Raw genomic sequence first — 21,039 nt, 5'->3', positions numbered from 1 at the left:
TTGGGACAGCTATGACTGTGGGGCAAAAAGGAGGTATTGTCATTGAAGAAGTTGGGGGAAATGTGGGGAGGGTGCTCTAGAAATGATCAGCCTTAGATGTCTCGTTACATTTTGCAGAAATTAATCGTAGCTAGAAAAACTCCTAGCAGTCTGCCCAGGGTGAAGTTTAAAGAAGAAAAGAATATTTTTAATTGGAGACTTGACCGGTGAGTATCTGGGGTTATCTGTAGCATAGAGACGAGAGGATTTCCAGCAGCAGGCAGAGCTGGTAAAAAATTCCAAAAATGTATTCAAATAATCATTAAAATCCACAAACAAACCTCTCCCACCAACATTTGTAAGGTTAAAAGGTCTTGCAGATGTGTTTCGGATACATGTCCTTAATCATTGCAGTGGACTCCCAGGAGGTGGGCTGACTTTGTTGTTTTCTCGTTTGTTTTTTTATCTGTGTTATACTTATACCGTTGTCCAGATAGTCATTGTGTCAGGGTAATATTAGTGTTAGTATTGTGTTATCAGTATACGTATTTTTCGATCACTATGTGGTGGTAATATGTGGTCTGGTCATGGTGTTGCGGTATTATTTATCAATTGTATGTGATATGATCGATACGAATTGTTCTTGGTATAATGAGTTTTGCTCAGTAACAGGATGGTGGTTATATTCAGACAATATGTCATAGTAATATATGGTCAACATGTGACGGTATTTGTCTGGTATGTGGTATTATTGGTAGATTGGTCTTGGTATAGTGGGTTTTGTTCAGTAATAGTATGGGGATAATATTTGGTATTTGGTAACTATATGACTGTATTATTTGGACGTATTGCTTAGAAAATGATCTAACTGCTGTATATTTCTTTATCACACATACAATGACAAGCAATAGGGTAACAACGTTTTGAACATCATACTTTCATCCTCCATATCTCACCATCCACTACTGCTTCAGATGTGAGACTACCATCATTTTATAGACCATCATCTTGGCTATCTCATACATAAATTTGATTTGCAACTATTTTGCATATGATTAGTTATGCAGATTCTTGTCATGTCACTGCATTGTTACGGTTTTGCTCCTGGTGGAAAAATCTTTTTCTTCCTATATACTACAAAATACAACCTGTTCTCACATTCCGTAATAGGAGCCTGAAAGTCAAAAGTTCAAAACATTGGTACCCTTTTGCGTGTCACTGTATATTATATTTGTATTATTTTTTATAGGGGGGCTAATACAGACCCTACGCTACTGGGACCCACGCAGCAACATGCTAGTATGTGTGTATTGGGGAGGAAAAGGGTGTCAGGTCCAAATTTTGCCTTGAGGCCAATAGGACTCTAGTTACGCTACTGTTTCAATGGTATTGAGATTCTTGAAAAAATAACATCAGGACGCTCTGACAGTGCCCTAAACATTTTTTAGAACAAACAACTCACTTGTGGCCAGACCAAGTCGTTGCCTCCATTTACATCTCTTGTAAACCTATAGTATAATTGTAGGCTAGCACTGTAATAACTCCTTCTCTGTTCTCATGTTCTGAATCTGCATTATTTGCTGCCCAGTATGTAAAACAGAATTCCTTCATGGAAAGAGGGTGAAGAGCCCAAGGATAGTGGTGGAGATGAGATGCATGTGATATTTGACTTCCTGTACTCCTGAGAGGGTGGAGAGGACACATAACCACCAGGACACAAGATGGGAGGATGTCAGTGACATGTCACACAAGCAGGAGATAAATACCCGCAGCCTAGTCCTATGATTTATTTCAGCTACAGAACATCGGTAAGTGACTAATCTTACTGCAGCTAATCTATTTGCACCCAGTTTTTAAGATCATAATTATGTGTCTTGTTGTATATTATTTTGTAGTTGTGACATAAAGAATAATAAAATGTATAGTATTTATACAAACTTGTCCATGAAAGTATTGCAATCACAATTGTAGATATCATCTATCTCTAGGCTTAAAAATTTGATGGCTGCCCATAAATATTGATTTTGAAGAAACTGTTTAAACTTTTTTGTTCAGGGTTTATATACAGATGAAATTACCGTATTTGCCGTAGTATAAGACGATTGGGTGTATAAGACGACCCCCAACTTTTCCAGTTAAAATATAGACTTTGGGATATACTCGCCGTATAAGACTACCCCTCTTCTAACGCAAATACGGTAAAAATGTAAAAAAAAATCTGATTTGATTTCAATATGGTAATTTTAACCCTTTTGCAACCTTGGGTTTTGTCGTTTTTGCTTTTTCGTTTTTTGCTCCCCTTGTTCCCAGAGCCATAGCGTTTTTATTGTTTGGTCAATATGGCCATGTGAGGGCTTATTTTTTGCGGGACGAGTTGTACTTTTCAGTGCCATTACTAGTTTTACCATATCATGTACGGGAAAACGGGAAAAAATTCCAAGTGTGGTAAAATTGCAAAAAAAGTGCAATACCACAGTTGTTTTTTTTTTATTTTTTTTACCACGTTCACTGAATGCTAAAACTGACTGGCCATTCTTATTCTCCAGGTCATTACGAGTTCATAGACACCAAACATGTATAGGTTATTTTATATTTAAGTGGTGAAAAAAAATTCCAAAATTTGGTAAAAAAAAAAAAAATAGCGCCATTTTCCGAGACCTGTAGCGTCTCCATTTTTCGTGATCTGGGGCTGGGTGAGGGCTTATTTTTTGCGCACCGGGCTGACGTTTTTATTGAGAACATTTTGGGGTAGATCCGCTGTTTTGATCGCCCGTTATATTTTATTAATTTTTTTTATTTTTTTAAAAACTTTTTTTTTTCACTTACTGCATGGCTTCAATAGTCTCCATAGGAGACTAGAAGCATCAGGTGTCTGCTTGGCTCTGCTACATACAGGGGACGAGCAGATCCCCTGCATATAGCAGAATTGGTCCTGTGCTATGAGCGCCGACCACTAGGTGGCGCTCATAGTGACCAGATCATGACAACCACAGGCGATCACGTGACGGGGTCGCCGGTGGGCGGGGCTTAGGACGCGCTTCCAGGAAGCGCGCGTTAAATGCCGCTGTCGGAGATTGACAGCGGCATTTAACATGTTAACAGCCGCGGGTGGATCGCGATTCCACCCTCGGCTGTTGCGGGCACATGTCAGCTGTAAGAATCAGCTGACATGTGCTCGGTTCAGTGCAGGCTCACCGACGGAGCCCTCACTGAACGGGCAGTACGCAAATGTGCGTACTAATACGGCATGGGCTCTAAAGGGGTTAAAGTGATGAACCTTACCGGCGATTGGCTGGTTGTTGTATACAAATCCTGCTTGGATTGGTCAGCTCTCCCTCCCTGCCCAGCTCTCCCTGTCTCCAAGACTATCAGAGCGGTAGCGCATCCTCTGGCCCTTGTATCATTACTGGTACCTCCATCTCTGCCTCTCTGATCTCGCTCCTGAGGACTACAGTGACGAGGTGAGGGGGACGCCTGCAGCTTGCTTCACTTACACTTTCCCGGTGAGGCGCCCCCTCACCTCGTCACTGCAGTCCTCAGGAGCGAGATCAGAGATCCAGAGAAGGAGGTACCGGTAATAGGATACAAGGGCGGGCCAGAGGGATGTGCTACCGCCCTGATAGTCTTGGAGACAGGGAGGGCTTATAAATGACCATAAATACCGTATTTTTTGGACTATAAGACGCACCGGACCATAAGACTCACCTAGGTTTTAGAGGAGGAAAATAGAAAAAAAATGTAAGCAAAAGATGTGTTCACGATGCACTTTTAAGGGGGAGGGGGTCTTCTGCTGACACTAGTATAGGGGTAATGTCCCCCAATTCTGACAATATCCCCCATCCTGGTATATATGCCCCCCCCCCTTCCTTTTATACGTGGCATCCCTCCATCCTAGAATGCATGGAACCCCTCAATCCTGGTATGCATGGCACCCCTCATCCCTATCCTGGTATGCATGGCACCCCTCATCCCTGTCCTGGTATGCATGGCACCCCTCATCCCTATCCTGGTATGCATGACACCCCTCATCCCTGTCCTGGTATGCATGGCACCCCTCATCCCTGTCCTGGTATTCATGGCACCCCTTATCCCTGTCCTGGTATGCATGGCACCCCTCATCCCTATCCTGGTATGCATGGCACCCCTCATCCCTGTCCTGGTATGCATGGCACCCCTCATCCCTATCCTGGTATGCATGGCACCCCTCATCCCTGTCCTGGTATGCATGGCACCCCTCATCCCTGTCCTGGTATTCATGGCACCCCTCATCCCTGTCCTGGTATTCATGGCACCCCTCATCCCCCAGTCCTGGTATGCATGGCACCCCTCATCCCTGTCCTGGTATGCATGGCACCCCTCATCCCTGTCCTGGTATGCATGGCACCCATCATCCCTATCCTGGTATGCATGGCACCCCTCATCCCTGTCCTGGTATTCATGGCACCCATCATCCCTGTCCTGGTATTCATGGCACCCCTCATCCCTGTCCTGGTATGCATGGCACCCCTCATCCCTGTCCTGGTATGCAAGGCACCCATCATCCCTGTCCTGGTATGCATGGTCCCCCTAATCCCCAACATAAAAGTAAATAAACACTCCTACTCCCCTTTCTTCTCTCCTCCAGCGCTGCGTCCTGTCTGCCCGCACTGATCTCTCCATGTGAGCCGCGCATGACGTCATTGCCATGCTCGGCTCACAAGGAGCGCTCAGCTGCCGGAAGTCACTGCTCCCCACGCCAGAACTGTGTGCACGGGGAGCAGTGACTTCATGCTCCTTAATAGCGGTACACAGTGTAGCCACGCTGCGGCTCCTGCTGCTGCCGGCTATCTCCTGTGCCCGCTGTTAAAGGGCATGAATATTCACCCCCTCCCCACACGCATGGGCATGGAGAGAGTTTGAATATTCATGCCCTTTAACAGCGGGCACAGGAGATAGCCGGCAGCAGCAGCCGCAGCGTGGCTACACTGTGTACCGCTATTAAGGAGCATGAATAGTCAGTGCTCCCCACACCTCATGGGCGTGGGGAGCAGTGAATATTCATTTTCTTTAGCAGCGGGGACAGTGTAGGCTGCAGCGGGTGGCTGCTGCCTCCTGTGCCCCGCTCCTCCATCTCTACCGCTCCCCCCACACCCCATATATATATACCCCCTCCTCCCCCAACATTCGGATTATAAGGGTATACGCCCTATAAGATGGCACCCGGCGTATAAGACGATTCCTGACTTTTGGGAAGCTTTTCAGGGGTTAAAAAGTCGTCTTATACGCCGGCAAAGAGTAATGATATTATTTTCACAATCTTTAAGTATGTTTGCCTCTAGATATCCTCAAGTTAAGAAGAAAGACCCTTTGTTCATTCCTCAATTACAGGACATGTTGATGCAGGATATGTGTGAGTATATAACATATATGTTATATGTATTGCTTTGGGAATCACTTAAAGAGGTTGTCAACCTTTGGGGACAATTTATGTTTTCTTAAATGCATGTATTTGGGGCTAAAAGTCATTTTTACAATGGGTTTCATTAAAAAGTTTGCACCGTTTGCATCTTTGTGTTCCTGAGCATTCAACTTTGTCTTGGTCTATGATCATAAATCAGCTGAGAGTGGCTGAGAAAAAGACAGATAAAAGTATTACAAACTCTGTGTCAGACTACCATAGCAGGTTGACCGATGGATTCTCAGTTAACTCATTCTGTAACCAGCAATAGACAATGCAACACAGAGGCTATAAAACAAGTGATGCAAAATTTTTATTGAAATCCAATTGCAAAAATGATTTTTAACTCAAAATACATGCATTTAAAGGGAACCTGTCATGTAAAAAAAACACTATTAGCCAACAGATATAGGGTTAATAGTGTTCTGAAACCACCTCACTTCACTCCCTCTCCCATCACTGAGCTTGTGGTTGAGGTGACGTGCGCAGGGAAGGCCGATGCTGGCACCGTGGGCCCCCCTCCTGCTCAAGGGCCCCATAGCAGCCGCCGGGCAGTGCAGGGACATCATGTCTCCCTGCTCTGCCCGCCGCTACAGTTACAATAGTGTAGCTCCGGGTGGGCCCCCTCAGAGCTTGGGGCCCGGGTCTCCGCCCTGCATGTTTGGCGCTCTTTACAGAGCCAATGAACATGCAGGGATTGCCAGCCAGTCACTGTAATGCCGCAGCCATGTTGTTTGTGGGCATTACAGTGATTGGCTGGCTGCACAGCGTCACCTCGAGTATTTAAAACCGGGCGCCGCCATCTTGGACACAGTCGCTCCGGATCAGACAGTGTAGGGTCAGTGCTGCTGAGCTAGGGAGAGATTTATACTGCAAAATAGTTAGCGTAGGGTCTCTAAAGCCTGCCAGATCAAACAAACAGTCCTTCTCAGGACTAATATCCATCCCACATATCAGGCAGGCAGGCAGGCTGTATAGGAGACGCAGTGGTTATACCAACAAACAGTGCATTATAGTCCTGTGTGCTCCTGCTGGTCAAATTGCTAAACTTATCCCCTGGTCTCAGGGGCCAGGAAAAATCTTTTTTTTTTCATCTAAATCCTGTATTTTTTTTTCCCTCAGTCAGACTGTACAAATACGCATCTTATTATCCTTTTGGTATCCCCCCCCAAAAAAAAAAAATTGAGAGTGTCTGTGACTGTTCAGACACCAATATATCTGTTTAAAATATTCTGCTGTAGGCCAGATAACTAGAAGTTTGGTTTTGCAGTTCCACGGTTCAAATCTCAGTATTATCCAGCTTTTGCCCTTTTTTACATAAAAAAAACAGTAATAGTGTCTCCCTGACTGTTCAGACACAAATATATCTGTTTAAAGTATACTGGTGTAGGCCAGATAACTAGAAGTTTGGTTTTGCAGTTCCACGGTTCAAATCTCTGTATTATGCAGCTTTTGGTCTTTTTTACATAAAAAAAACAGTAATAGTGTCTCCCCGACTGTTCAGACACCAATATATCTGTTTAAAATATTCTGGTGTAGGCCAGATAACTAGAAGTTTGGTTTTGCAGTTCCACGGTTCAAATCTCTGTATTATGCAGCTTTTGGCCTTTTTTACATATAAAAAACAGTAATAGTGTCTCCCTGACTGTTCAGACACAAATATATCTGTTTAAAATATTCTGGTGTAGGCCAGATAACTAGAAGTTTGGTTTTGCAGTTCCATGGTTCAAATCTCTGTATTATGCAGCTTTTGGCCTTTTTTACATAAAAAAAAACAGTAATAGTGTCTCCCCGACTGTTCAGACACAAATATATCTGTTTAAAATATTCTGGTGTAGGCCAGATAACTAGAAGTTTGGTTTTGCAGTTCCACGGTTCAAATCTCTGTATTATGCAGCTTTTGGCCTTTTTTACATTAAAAAAACAGTAATAGTGTCTCCCCGACTGTTCAGACACAAATATATCTGTTTAAAATATTCTGGTGTAGGCCAGATAACTAGAAGTTTGGTTTTGCAGTTCCATGGTTCAAATCTCTGTATTATGCAGCTTTTGGCCTTTTTTACATAAAAAAAACAGTAATAGTGTCTCCCCGACTGTTCAGACACAAATATATCTGTTTAAAATATTCTGGTGTAGGCCAGATAACTAGAAGTTTGGTTTTGCAGTTCCACGGTTCAAATTTCAGTATTATCTAGCTTTTGGCCTTTATTACATTAAAAAAACAGTAATAGTGTCTCCCTGACTGTTCAGACACAAATATATCTGTTTAAAATATTCTGGTGTAGGCCAGATAACTAGAAGTTTGGTTTTGCAGTTCCACGGTTCAAATCTCAGTATTATGCAGCTTTTGGCCTTTTTTACATAGAAAAACAGTAATAGTGTCTCCCTGACTGTTCAGAAACAAATATATCTGTTTAAAATATTCTGGTGTGGGCCAGAAAACTAGAAGTTTGGTTTTGCAGTTCCACGGTTCAAATCTCTGTATTATGCAGCTTTTGGCCTTTTTTACATAAAAAAAACAATAATAGTGTCTCCCTGAATGTTCAGAAACAATTATATCTGTTTTAAATATTCTGGTGTGGGCCAGATAACTAGAAGTTTGGTTTTGCAGTTCCACGGTTCAAATCTCTGTATTATGCAGCTTTTGGCTTTTTTTACATAAAAAAAACAGTAATAGTGTCTCCCTGACTGTTCAGACACAAATATATCTGTTTAAAATATTCTGGTGTAGGCCAGATAACTAGAAGTTTGGTTTTGCAGTTCCACGGTTCAAATCTCTGTATTATGCAGCTTTTGGCCTTTTTTACATAAAAAAACAGTAATAGTGTCTCCCTGACTGTTCAGACACAAATATATCTGTTTAAAAAATTCTGGTTTAGGCCAGAGAAATAGAACTGTGGTTTTCCTCTTCCCGGTTCTAATCTCCTTTTTATTACCCTTTTTCCATTGCGAGTGTAAGCTATTTTACTTCATTTACAATGGGCAAGGCACGTGGCAAGGGACGTGGAACTGGATGTTCTGGTGATGGTGCGTGTGAGAATGTGCCACAACCAACAGCCACATCTTCTCACTCCCACTTCTTGACCGAATTACTAGGGAAGCACACTACAACACCAGTATTGCGAACTGAGCAGTGTGAACAGGTTATTAATTGGATAGCAGATAATACTTCCAGTTACCTGGGCACCACCACCTCCGGTCTGTCTTCCACATGGTCAAGTTTTAGTAGCCGTGAGTCTCGACTGCATACTCCTCCTCACCCTGATATTCCTTCCTCCCACCATGCCGAGTGTCGTCAGGCAGCAACTGATCCCACAGTTGGACACTCTGAAGAGCTGTTCACTGGTCCATTTCCATATTTGTGCCCCTCGCCTGCTCCGCTTAAAGTCGTGGAAGAGGAGATCCCATGTAGTGATGCCCAAGTATTTGAACAGCCACGGCTACAGGAAGTCGACGCTGGCAATTTGTCACAAGAGGTGGACGATGACGAGACACAATTGTCACGAAGAGAGGAGGAGGATCGTGGTGCGCAAGTGGAAGAGAAGGAGGTGGTGGATGATCTAGTAACTGACATGACGTAGCAGGAGGACACGCAGAGCGAGGCCAGCAGCACACAGGGGGAGGGAGGCAGAGTACCCCAACTGCCAGGAAGAAGCAGTATGGCGGCCGCACACCGAAGGCGGGCAACAGTTCACCGTAACACCAACACGAGGGACGTTGCCAGTACAACCGGTAGGTCTTCCAGAGTCTGGAATTTTTTTAAAGACTCTGCTGATAACCCCAAAAAGGCCATTTGTACCACCTGCCATGCCAGCATCAGCAGGGGTGACAAAACTACCAGCCTGACCACCACAAGCATGATCAGGCACATGGCAGTGACGCGCCCCCTGGGCCATGTTGGGCAGCGTTGCGCATGCGGGGAATACCCGGAGCCGGATCTGATAGGGGTAGTAGTCCTCGTGGCGGTGACCCGGTCCGTGCCCAGGGTGTCAAACCAAGTGGCAGAACTTAGAATAAGATGTTAGAGTTCGACTACGCCACCCGTTGAATGCGGTTATGAAACCGCCGCTGCAGGGCAGACCGCTGAGGCCGGTGGTACGGTTGTGCAGCGTGGATAGTATAACCCCCAACGGGAGGGGTATGGCCTCAGGGCAGCGGACGTGGATGATGGGGATAGCAGAATTGCACGCGGGCACCAGGAACCACTCAGGGACGGTGCGGTGTAGTTCAGGGTCTTTACTGGTGGCAAAGGTAGATCCTCCCGGGAGTACTGGCTAGCGATCGGGGCCTGGTCAGTCTGTGAGCAGATAGGATCTCCCCTGGCCAGGCGGAGTTGTAGGCCTCCCCAACTTATTGTACTCTCCCTGGCTACCTTGCTAGAAGCGGGTAAAAGTAGCCCACGTCCCTGAGTGTACCGTGTGGTGCTCACCCGTATGGCTGGTGACTCGGGGCCTTCTGGTAGCCTCCGCTCCACAACGGCGGTGCTGGTCCCTTGCGTGTGACCGTGCCTTCGGGTTTCTTGGCCAGAGGACCTGAAATCCCCTGCCGGTCGGTTTCTGCTGCTGGGTATGGATCAGTCCCCACTGCCTCGGACTCCGTGTCCGGTGAGATCTCTTCAGTCATGACGAGCTCTACAGCTTCCAGTCTCTGACCCCTTTTATCACTGCTCCCACAGAGCTCCTGATCTTGCTCTCCCTGTATCTGCTCCACTCCAGACCAGACTGTGTCTCTGTCTGGGACTCCTCTTCTTCCTTTTCTAACCCTGCCTCAGCCCCCAGTTTTTATAGGGGAAGTTCTTCCCCTCCCAGGACTGGGCAGGAGGTGTGGCATGCTTAGGGCACCTGACCAGGAGACCTCCCACCTGCTCTCAGACGTAATATTGCTATTACTGTGGTAGCCAGACCCCTGGGGTTCCACATTCCCCCCTAGTAAAATTTAGTACTCCGGGACTAAACATATTTTTGAAAACATAACAGGGTATAAACAGGAACAATACAATAAGGAAAAACACGTTAGGGTGGTCACGGCGTGTCCGCAACCGGGTGCAGTTTTTGAAGCAATAAGGGTGTCCATTTCACCAAAGAACAGGGAGCCGTAACCAGGTGGGGGTCTGTCCTACCCTGAGTCTTTAGCAGTCTTAGTCCATTCCTGGGTTACGCTCCAAACATATATACAAAGAATTCCGGTTAATCCACAAAAGACACCTATAAACTAACTGGAAAAACATAATTATTTACAAGCAACAGTAAACAGGTAATTACCAATAAAACAGTCTGAACACTTTAGATCCTCCAACGTACTGGCAACTGGCCTCTAGTGGCCCTAGTAGACCTACGGAGCTTACTGACCGGTCCTAAGCTACAGGGTGTAGGAGCTGTCAAAGGTAAGCTGGGCAGCTGTCTATGGGTTCTTTGGCTCACTAGGGGCACGGCAGGTTCACTATAAGCAGAGGGTCGATTCTCCTGGTCTGCTTGTGTGGGGTCTTCTGCCTCCTGGACCGGCTGCTCTTCCAGCTCTACCTGTTTTTCCGTAGGCACTTGGGATGCTGGCTGGAGGAAGGTGAGGACGGGTACCACAACAGCGCCATTTACTTGTGTCCAAGACCGAGGGAAGTCTCCGAGTACAGTACTGACCATTTCTTCCCTTTCCTCTGCGGGTCGAGGGTTTTCTTGATCTTCTTCAGGGTTTCGTAGCTGCTCGGGACACTTCTTCAGGTGATCTCGGGAGACAATGGCTGTGGTTTCTCCTCCATCCTTACTGATTGTGCAGATTTTTGGGTTTTCATGGCTTGATGGCAGTACGGTGTACGGGTCCTTCTCCCACTGGTCGTCCAACTTGTGGAGCCGTCTCTTCCTTTTCAAGACCTGCTCTCCAGGTACCAGGGGAACAGCGGGAGCATACTGGTTGTAAGTCTTCTCCTGTCTTTCTCTTGCTTGACAGAGACTTTGCTCAACGCTCTCCTGTACTTTCCGGTACTGCTGCTGCCTCTCTGTGTCCCAGTCTGCTTCTGGTGAAGTGTCCTCGGGTGTCAGGACTCCCATATCCAGATCAACAGGCAGCTTACCAGGTCTTGCTCTCATTAGGTAAGCCGGGGTACAGTTGGTAGAACCTACAGGGATGTGGTTGTATAGGTCCACCAGATCAGGCAGTTTCTCAGGCCACAGACTGCGTTCTTCCAGGGGCAACGTTTTCAGAAGGTCTATCACCACCTGGTTCATCTTCTCGCAGAGTCCATTGGTTTGCGGAAGATAGGGTGTTGTTCTTATCTTCCGGCAGCCATACATTTTAGAACTCCTGGAAGACTTCCGCTTCAAAGGCAGGTCCCTGGTCCGTCAGCACCTGCTCTGGGTATCCGTGTGGACGGCAGAAGTGCTGCTGAAAGGCTCTAGCTGCTGTTTGAGCCGTGAAGTCCTTGACGGGGACTACAACCAAGAACCGGGAGTAGTGATCCACGATGGTTAACGCATAGACGTAGCCACTTCTGCTGGGGGTCAGTTTTACATGATCCAAGGCTACCAGTTCCAACGGCTGCCTGGTGACGATGGACTGCAGGGGAGTCTTCTGACTGGCACGGTCCTTCCTTCTTAGGTTGCATGGGCCACAGTCTCTGCACCACCTCTCGATGGTTCCTCTCATGCCTACCCAGTGGAACCGCCCGCGCAGCAGGAACTCCAGCTTCTTCCATCCGAAGTGCCCAGCTCCGTCGTGGTATGCCTCCAGTACCATAGCCGCGTCTCTTCTTGGCACCACTACTTGCCAGATCAGTTCATGCGTCCGGGAATTAACCATTCTACGGCACAACTTCCCCTTGTAAAGGAACAGTCGACTCTTCTCAGCCCACAGTTGCTTGGTTTCCTCCGGAGCGTCTGGGTCAAGGCGAGCATCTGGCTGAGTCAGCATCTCCTTCACCAGTCGGACGGCGGGGTCACTGTCTTGCGTTTCCGCCCAGTTGTAATGAGGTAAGGGGTTGAACGTAGCGGATTGCTTACCCCTTACACGGTGGGAATACTGGGTAGTCCCATGACGGTGGAACGTGGGGAGTTCAACTTCTTCCAGTTCCTCTGGATCTTCCCCTACGTCCGGTAGGTTCGGCATTCTGGACAAGGCATCCGCGTTGGTATTGGAGCGTCCTGCCCGGTATTTGATTGTGAACTCATAGTTGGACAGGCGGGCCATCCATCTCTGCTCCAGGGCACCGAGTCTTGCAGTGTCCAGATGTGTCAACGGGTTGTTATCCGTGTACACGGTGAACCGGGAAGAGGCGAGGTAGTGCCTAAAGCGTTCGGTGACTGCCCACACCACTGCCAGGAACTCTAGCTTGAATGAGCTGTAATTCTCAGGGTTTCTTTCGGTGGGTCGCAGTTTTCGGCTGGCGTAAGCAATTACCCGTTCTCTTCCCTGCTGGATCTGGGACAGTACGGCTCCTAGCCCGATGTTACTTGCGTCGGTGTAGAGGATAAAGGGCTGGCTGTAATCAGGGTATGCCAGGATTTCATCCCCCGTGAGGGCCATCTTCAGCTGGCGGAAGGACTCTTCTTCCAGCTTCTCCCATCTGAAGGGCGGCTTCTGGTTCTTGGCCTTCCTGGACTGGCCTATCAGGAGGTCCTGCATAGGAGCTGCCTTTTTTGTGAAACCGGGAATGAATCTTCGGTAGTAGCCTACCAACCCGAGGAACTGCTGTACTTCCCTTACGCTGGAGGGTCTTGGCCATTCCTTAATCGCGGTGATCTTATCAGGGTCGGGAGCCACTCCGTCAGCACTCACCACGTGTCCCAGGTACTGCACTTTTGGTTTTAGCAGGTGACACTTCGACGGTTTCACCTTCAGACCGTAGTTTGCCAGGGCTTCAAACACTTCCGCCAGGTGTTTCAGGTGGTCCTCGTAGGTTTTGGAATAAACTATAACATCGTCCAGGTACAGCAGGACCGTCTCAAAGTTCCGGTGTCCCAGACAGCATTCCATCAATCGTTGGAAGGTTCCTGCTGCGTTGCAGAGTCCGAACGGCATGCAGGTAAACTCGCTAAGTCCCATCGGGGTGGTGAATGCGGTCTTCTCCCGGTCCGCCTCTGCTACAGGAACCTGCCAGTACCCGCTAGTGAGATCCAAAGTGGAGAAGAAGTTAGCAGATTTTAAAGCAGCCAAAGACTCCTCTATCCTTGGTAAGGGGTACGCATCTTTGTGTGTGATACGGTTGATTTTCCGGTAGTCTACACACATTTTCATGGTGTTGTCTTTTTTTTTAACCAAGACTAGTGGAGCTGCCCATGGGCTACAGCTATCCCTGATTACCCCAGCCTCCTTCATGTCTCTAAGCATCCCCTTGGCGTGTTGGTAGTGTGCAGGGGGTACGGGACGATACCTCTCCTTTATGGGAGGATGGTCTCCCGTGTGGATGTGATGTTCCACTCCCTTTACCCGCCCGAAGTCTAGCGGGTGTTTACTGAACACTCTCTCGTATTCCTGGATCACCCGGTAGACTCCCTGCTTGTGGTGAGCGGGTGTGGAGTCAGTACCCAAATGCAGTTGCTGACACCAGTCCTCCATTTGTTGCTTAGAGCCGTTACCTTCCTCTGGATGAGATGGAGGCAAGGGTTCCACGGACTGTACAGAATTTTGGTTGATGGTATACAATTTGGCTAGCATAGCATACCGGGGCAGGTACACTTCCCTCTTCCCGATATTTATTATGCGAACGGGCACCCTCCCATGGCGTACATCAACCACCCCCCGTGCTGTCAAAATGGTGGGCCTACTGTCTGAGTAGACTGGTTCTACCATTGCCTGGTAATCTCTACCTCTCAGACCAATAGCTGCCCGGCACCAAATCATCATTTCACTTTTCGGGGGCATGGCAATAGGGAAAGGGTCACACATTCTCACGCTACCAATCTCACCACCGGAGAGTTCCACCTGTTGCCGTCGCATCAGTGCCCGGATCTCTTTTTGGAGCACTCGCTGCTGACCGGAGCTGGCGTTCTTGGCAACCTGCTGTAAACTGAGAATCACCTCTGCAAGACAATTTTCAATCACATTAGTTCCTAGAGTTATCTTTGGGTGACTCTCGCGCTTGTCAATGTCCACAATGATCAGTCCCTGTGCTGCCAGTTCGACTTTACCGATTTTAATGGTCACCTCTTTAAATCCGATCTGTGGCACGGGCTGACCATTGCTGGCGATGATACTCAAGTCGTCGTCAGGGTAGCGAGTTATATCCGAGTCATTCCAGTACTGCTTGAAGAGCACGTACGGGATGGTGGTGACCTGTGACCCGGTGTCCAGTAGGGCACTCATAGGAATGCCATCCAGTACCACAGGCAAGACTGGACGTCCTCCCACATATTTGTCACGCCAGTTCGATGGGCCTAGTGATCTTATTCCTAGGGGTTGGCCTTCTACCCCAGGTTGTGCCAGTTTAAAGGACAGTACCTTGCCATATGTCCGGGTTGATTGCAGCGGCGGCAGATGGGTTGTCCGTCCTCGTTGTATCGGTCGCTGGGTCTTCCTCTGGCCGGTGGGGTCCTCCTTGGTCGTCGCCACGGGATATCCTCCGGTCCGGATGCCAGCTGAATCTTCCCTGGAGTAGAAACCTGTAAAGACTGCACAGTTCGGGTTAGCGCAGCAATGCTTTTAGTTAGCTCTTGAACCTGATGGTGCAGGTCTGTATCTGGGTCATTGTTTAAAGCCTGCGCATCAGCTCCCACAGGCCCTGCCGACAAGGGCGCCGTCTCCTGGTGGTAAGTGGTAGTAGGGCGTCTGTGGGTCACAGCGCCACCTGGTGCCGGTTCTCGGAGCACCCGGATGGCTCTGTCCTTGAACTGTGCAAAGTCCAGATGAGGGTCCTGTAAGGCCATTGCCCGCAACTGGGTTCGGTGGGCATTGCAATGTAGACCCTCTATAAATTGTTCAGTCAACAACTTGTCTTCGTTTCCCAGGCCGTCAGGGTCGGCCTGCTTAATGGCTCTCAGGGCCTCTTGTAGGTTTAGTGCATAGTCCCTTATATTCTCATGTGCTCGCTGCTTGCACCCGTAGAATCTAAGCTTGATCTCGGCTGAGGTACGGGTATCAAAGGTGTCCTTCAGCCGGGCTAGTATCTCTGCGACAGTCCTCCTCCTCCCAAGTGGCCAGGACTTTACCTCCCTTTGGGCTGCCCCTGTTAATTGAGCCACCAGGATGCTCACTTTTTGCTCTTCTGTGAGGGGGTACACCTGGAAGAGGCTATCCAGCTTTTCTCTGAAGTCAGTTAGGGTATGTGACTCCCCTGAGTACTGGGGTAGCCAGGCTGCCCCCGGGATATAGGGCATAGTGAAAGGCATGACCGCAGCAGCGGTGGCGCTGGCGGTGGCTGTGGCAGTGAAGCTCTCCTCTGTATCCGACATCCTCCTCCCCCCTAGTGGACCGTGGCCTACCTTGCGATGATCCTCTTCCGTAGGCCGCGGCTCCGCAGTGGATCGTCAGGGCCGAGGACCTTCCGTCGCGCTCCTGTGACGTCGGCGTCTGCTGGGCTCCTTCCAGGACCTTACGCAACGTCCGGACGTGAGGTGGAGCTTCAGTTCTCGCGCGCTTTCGGAGTCCACGCCCCTCTTCTTCCCGCGCGGCGTCCTCACGATGGCGTCCAATGGCGGGAAAACTCCACGGATGGCGGGAAGAAGGCAGAAGGTGGCGTCGGATGGCGGGAAAACTCCACAGATGGCGGGAAGAAGGCAGAAGATGGCGTCGGATGGCGGGAATCTTCACCACAGGTAAGTTTAACAGTCTTTTTCAGGCACGCAGTACCCGGTGGTTGCGGGCACGAAATCCTGCCGACTACGCCAAAGTTGACGCGCCCCCTGGGCCATGTTGGGCAGCGTTGCGCATGCGGGGAATACCCGGAGCCGGATCTGATAGGGGTAGTAGTCCTCGTGGCGGTGACCCGGTCCGTGCCCAGGGTGTCAAACCAAGTGGCAGAACTTAGAATAAGATGTTAGAGTTCGACTACGCCACCCGTTGAATGCGGTTATGAAACCGCCGCTGCAGGGCAGACCGCTGAGGCCGGTGGTACGGTTGTGCAGCGTGGATAGTATAACCCCCAACGGGAGGGGTATGGCCTCAGGGCAGCGGACGTGGATGATGGGGATAGCAGAATTGCACGCGGGCACCAGGAACCACTCAGAGACGGTGCGGTGTAGTTCAGGGTCTTTACTGGTGGCAAAGGTAGACCCTCCCGGGAGTACTGGCTAGCGATCGGGGCCTGGTCAGTCTGTGAGCAGATAGGATCTCCCCTGGCCAGGGGGAGTTGTAGGCCTCCCCAACTTATTGTACTCTCCCTGGCTACCTTGCTAGAAGCGGGTAAAAGTAGCCCACGTCCCTGAGTGTACCGTGTGGTGCTCACCCGTATGGCCGGTGACTCGGGGCCTTCTGGTAGCCTCCGCTCCACAACGGCGGTGCTGGTCCCTTGCGTGTGACCGTGCCTTCGGGTTTCTTGGCCAGAGGACCTGAAATCCCCTGCCGGTCGGTTTCTGCTGCTGGGTATGGATCAGTCCCCACTGCCTCGGACTCCGTGTCCGGTGAGATCTCTTCAGTCAGGACGAGCTCTACAGCTTCCAGTCTCTGACCCCTTTTATCACTGCTCCCACAGAGCTCCTGATCTTGCTCTCCCTGTATCTGCTCCACTCCAGACCAGACTGTGTCTCTGTCTGGGACTCCTCTTCTTCCTTTTCTAACCCTGCCTCAGCCCCCAGTTTTTATAGGGGAAGTTCTTCCCCTCCCAGGACTGGGCAGGAGGTGTGGCATGCTTATGGCACCTGACCAGGAGACCTCCCACCTGCTCTCAGACGTAATATTGCTATTACTGTGGTAACCAGACCCCTGGGGTTCCACAGCAGCAAAGCACCCGACTTTGTGGGGCGAACCCCAGGGTCCTTGACCAGTGTCAGCGGGTGTCACCACTGCTTCTTCCGCTGTTGTGCGTGTAAGAGAACCCCCTGTTGTGCATGCAAGGCAATCCCCTGTCCATACTGCATGCAAAGATGCCCCCTCCTCTCAGTCTTCACTTGTTATGGCAGTTTCTCAAGAAACAGCAACAACGTCCACGTCCCACTGCAGCGTTCAATTGTCCATATCATAGAGCTTTGAACGAAAGCGCAAATTCGCAGCCAACGCCCCACAGGCCACAGTCCTAAATTCACACATTTCACGACTGTTTGCGTTGGAAATGTTGCCTTTTAGGCTGGTGGAGACGGAATCCTTCCGCAACCTTATGGCGGTGGCCATCCCTCGGTACTCGGTCCCCAGCCGACACTATTTTGCCTGGTGTACCATCCCCGCACTACACAAGCACGTGTTCCAAAACATCTGCCGTGCCCTCAACAACGCAGTTACTGGGAGAGTCCACCTGACAACGGACACATGGACAAGTTCTTGTGGCCAGGGATGGTACATCTCCCTGACGGCACACTGGGTAAACATAGTGGAAGCCGGGACCCAGTCGGACCTTGGGACGGAACACATCCTCCCCACACCAAGGATTTCGGGCCCTATGTCAGTCAGAGTTGCCCCCACAGTGTACAGCTCCTGCGCATCATCCTCCTCCTCCTCATGTTCAGCCTCCATCTCAGATATCACCACATCAGTTACAAGCTGGAAGCACTGCAGTACTGCCTCAGCCAAGCGGCAACAGGCTGTGCTGAAACTCATAAGCTTAGGTGATAAACCTCACACTGCCTGTGAGTTGTGGACAGCTGTGAAAGAGCAGGCAGATCTGTGGCTGAGACCGCTGAACCTACATCCAGGCATGGTCGTGTGTGACAATGGCCGTAACCTGGTGGCGGCTCTGAGGCGAGGCGAGATCACACACGTACCATGCCTGGCTCATGTGCTTAACCTCGTGGTTCAGCGGTTTCTTAAATCGCACGACGATTTGCCAGATCTGCTCGTCAAAGTACGCCGCCTGTCAGCTCATTTTCGGAAGTCGGCTACATTTTCCGCCGCCCTTGCTGTGTTGCAGCAGCGTTTGCAGCTTCCGGCACACCAACTGGTGTGTGATGTCCCCACACGTTGGAACTCTACCCTCCACTTGTTGCAAAGGATTTGTGAGCAGAAGAGAGCAGTTGTGGAGTACCAGCTGCAACAAGGCCATCGATATTCAGGTCAGACTCCACACATAAGACCTCAGGAGTGGACCTGGATGTCTGACATATGTACCATCCTGACCAACTTTGAGGAGTCCACCAAGATGGTGAGTGGCGATGACGCCATCATTAGCGTCAGCATCCCACTTGTCTGTCTTTTGCAACGCTCTCTGCAGAGAATTAAAGAGGAGGCATTGCAGCCAGAGTATGATGAAATGGATCAAGAAGCCGTAATGGGCGATTACACACAGCCCAGCCTCATCTCATCGCGACGTGCATTGGGGGACAATGAGGGAGAGGAGGAGGAGGAGGAAGAACAGGAGCTGGTATCATGCGCTGTAGACGGTAGTACCTGTACAACTGTCATACCGTGGCGTGGGTGGCCTGAAGACAGGGGGGGAGGAGGAGGAGAGCATGGTCAGTCGTCATCTTAGTGAGGACACGGAAGTCTTGCCCGTTACCAGTCTGGTACGCATGGCTGACTTTATGTTACGCTGCCTTAACCGTGACCCTCGCATTGTCAAAATGTTGGGTGACAGTCATTACTGGTTGGAGACACTTTTAGACCCCTGCTACAAGGAGAACTTTCGCTCTTTTATTCCTGAGGTGGAGAGGTCTACAAAAATGTGGCAGTACCAGAAGGCCCTTGCTGCAGAACTGTTAAAAAAATTCCCATCTGAACACGCTAGCGGCAGAGGTCAGAGTTCGTTGACCAACCAAGGCGTACAGACGAGAGAGACGCAACTCCAATCCAGCAGAGGCAGGGGAACACTGTCAACATTCTGGGACAGTTTTCTGAGACCCGCCCAGCTTACAGGCCCTGAGGCACGGGGTACTCTCACAAGGAGTGGAAAGTTTCAAAAGATGGTGAGGGAGTACCTTGCCGACCGTACCAGCATCCTCCGTGATTCCTCTGTGCCTTTTAATTTTTGGGTATCCAAGCTGGACACTTGGAATGAACTCGCTCTGTACGCCTTGGAGGTCCTGGCCTGCCCTGCCGCTAGCGTGTTATCGGAGCGTGTTTTTAGTGCCGCTGGGGGAATTATTACTGATAAGCGTCAACTGACAATGCTGACAAGCTGACCCTTATCAAAATGAACAAGGGCTGGATTGGGCCAGACTTCTCATCACCACCAAATGACAGCAGAGTAACATAAAGTCAAATCCACTGTGTTATTTCGGGAGGTGTATTCCCATGCACCGCTTCACACCCACACATGGGTATACGCTTCCTCATTTCGGCTGTTTTTTTCTCTTCTCCTTATCCTCAGCCTCCACCACCACTATACCACCAGGGTGAGCGTGGTCCGTGTTGTAAGCATTGCAAGTTCCTCGGTCCTAATTTTTGGCAGCTTTTGCTTGGAAGGCATAGGCAAAGACTATGGGAGACCCACTCCCCAATAATGGGAATAATGTTTTGAATATACTGTGCTGCATGGCTCTTGTAAGGGGCATGAAAACTGTCTAGTTAAGCTACTGTGCCCTCAACGTCCCTTCCAAGGGGCATTAAAACCGTCTTGTTAAGCTACTGCGACCTCCACCACTTTTCCAAGGGGCATTAAAACCGTCTTGTTAAGCTACTGCGACCTCCAGCACTGTTCCAAGGGGCATTAAAACCATCTTGTTAAGCTACTGCGACCTCCACCACTTTTCCAAGGGGCATTAAAACCATCTTGTTAAGCTACTGCGACCTCCACCACTTTTCCAAGGTGCATTAAAACCGTCTTGTTAAGCTACTGCGACCTCCACCGCTCTTCCAAGGGGCATTAAAACCGTCTTGTTAAGCTACTGCGACCTCCACCACTTTTCCAAGGGGCATTAAAACCGTCTTGTTAAGCTACTGTGACCTCCACCACTCTTCCAAGAGGCATTAAAACCGTCTTGTTAAGCTACTGCGACCTCCACCACTCTTCCAAGGGGCATTGATATTGTATTTTTATTTCACTGCGACCTCCACCACTTTTCCAAGGGGCATTAAAACTGTCTTGTTAAGCTACTGCGACCTCCACCACTTTTCCAAGGGGCATTTAAAACCATCTTGTTAAGCAACTGCAACCTCCACCGCTCTTCCAAGGGGCATTAAAACCGTCTTGTTAAGCTACTGCGACCTCCACCACTCTTCCAAGGGGCATTAAAACCTTCTTGTTAAGCTACTGCGACCTCCACCACTTTTCCAAGGGGCATTAAAACTGTCTTGTTAAGCTACTGCAACCTCCACAGCTCTTCCAAGGGGCAATAAAATTGTCTTGTTAAGCTACTGCGGCCTCCACCTCCCTTCCAAGGGGCATTAAAACTGTCTTGTTAAGCTACTGCGACCTCCACCACTTTTCCAAGGGGCATTAAAACCATCTTGTTAAGCTACTGCGACCTCCACCACTTTTCCAAGGGGCATTAAAACTGTCTTGTTAAGCTACTGCGACCTCCACCACTTTTCCAAGGGGCATTTAAAACCATCTTGTTAAGCAACTGCAACCTCCACCGCTCTTCCAAGGGGCATTAAAACCGTCTTGTTAAGCT

The 21,039-nt window shown here is 49.3% G+C and overlaps 1 protein-coding gene across 3 annotated transcripts in view; it reads left to right on the top strand.

The window, feature by feature from the left end:
• Window positions 1–1,636: 1,636 nt before the first annotated feature.
• LOC141273817 (ornithine decarboxylase-like) overlaps window positions 1,637–21,039 on the top strand; it is a 326,868-nt gene continuing 307,465 nt past the window's right edge. Inside the window, exons 1-2 of one of the 3 annotated variants that reach the window (XM_073686197.1) lie at window positions 1,644–1,787; window positions 5,298–5,368. In XM_073686197.1, coding sequence (XP_073542298.1) covers window positions 5,350–5,368 — 19 coding nt within the window. In that variant the 5' untranslated portion in view covers window positions 1,644–1,787; window positions 5,298–5,349. Of the gene's footprint in view, window positions 1,788–5,297; window positions 5,369–21,039 lie in introns of all 3 variants that reach the window. The other 2 variants (XM_073686194.1, XM_073686196.1) reach the window with 2 other exon arrangements.

The sequence above is a fragment of the Phyllobates terribilis genome, unplaced genomic scaffold, assembly GCF_046119375.1.
Source record: "Phyllobates terribilis strain yellow unplaced genomic scaffold, ASM4611937v1 Scaffold_5__5_contigs__length_657084704, whole genome shotgun sequence".
NCBI classification, from domain to species: domain Eukaryota; kingdom Metazoa; phylum Chordata; class Amphibia; order Anura; family Dendrobatidae; genus Phyllobates; species Phyllobates terribilis.
Note: the sequence above shows the minus strand (reverse complement) of the source record. Positions and strands in the feature narration are given on the sequence as shown.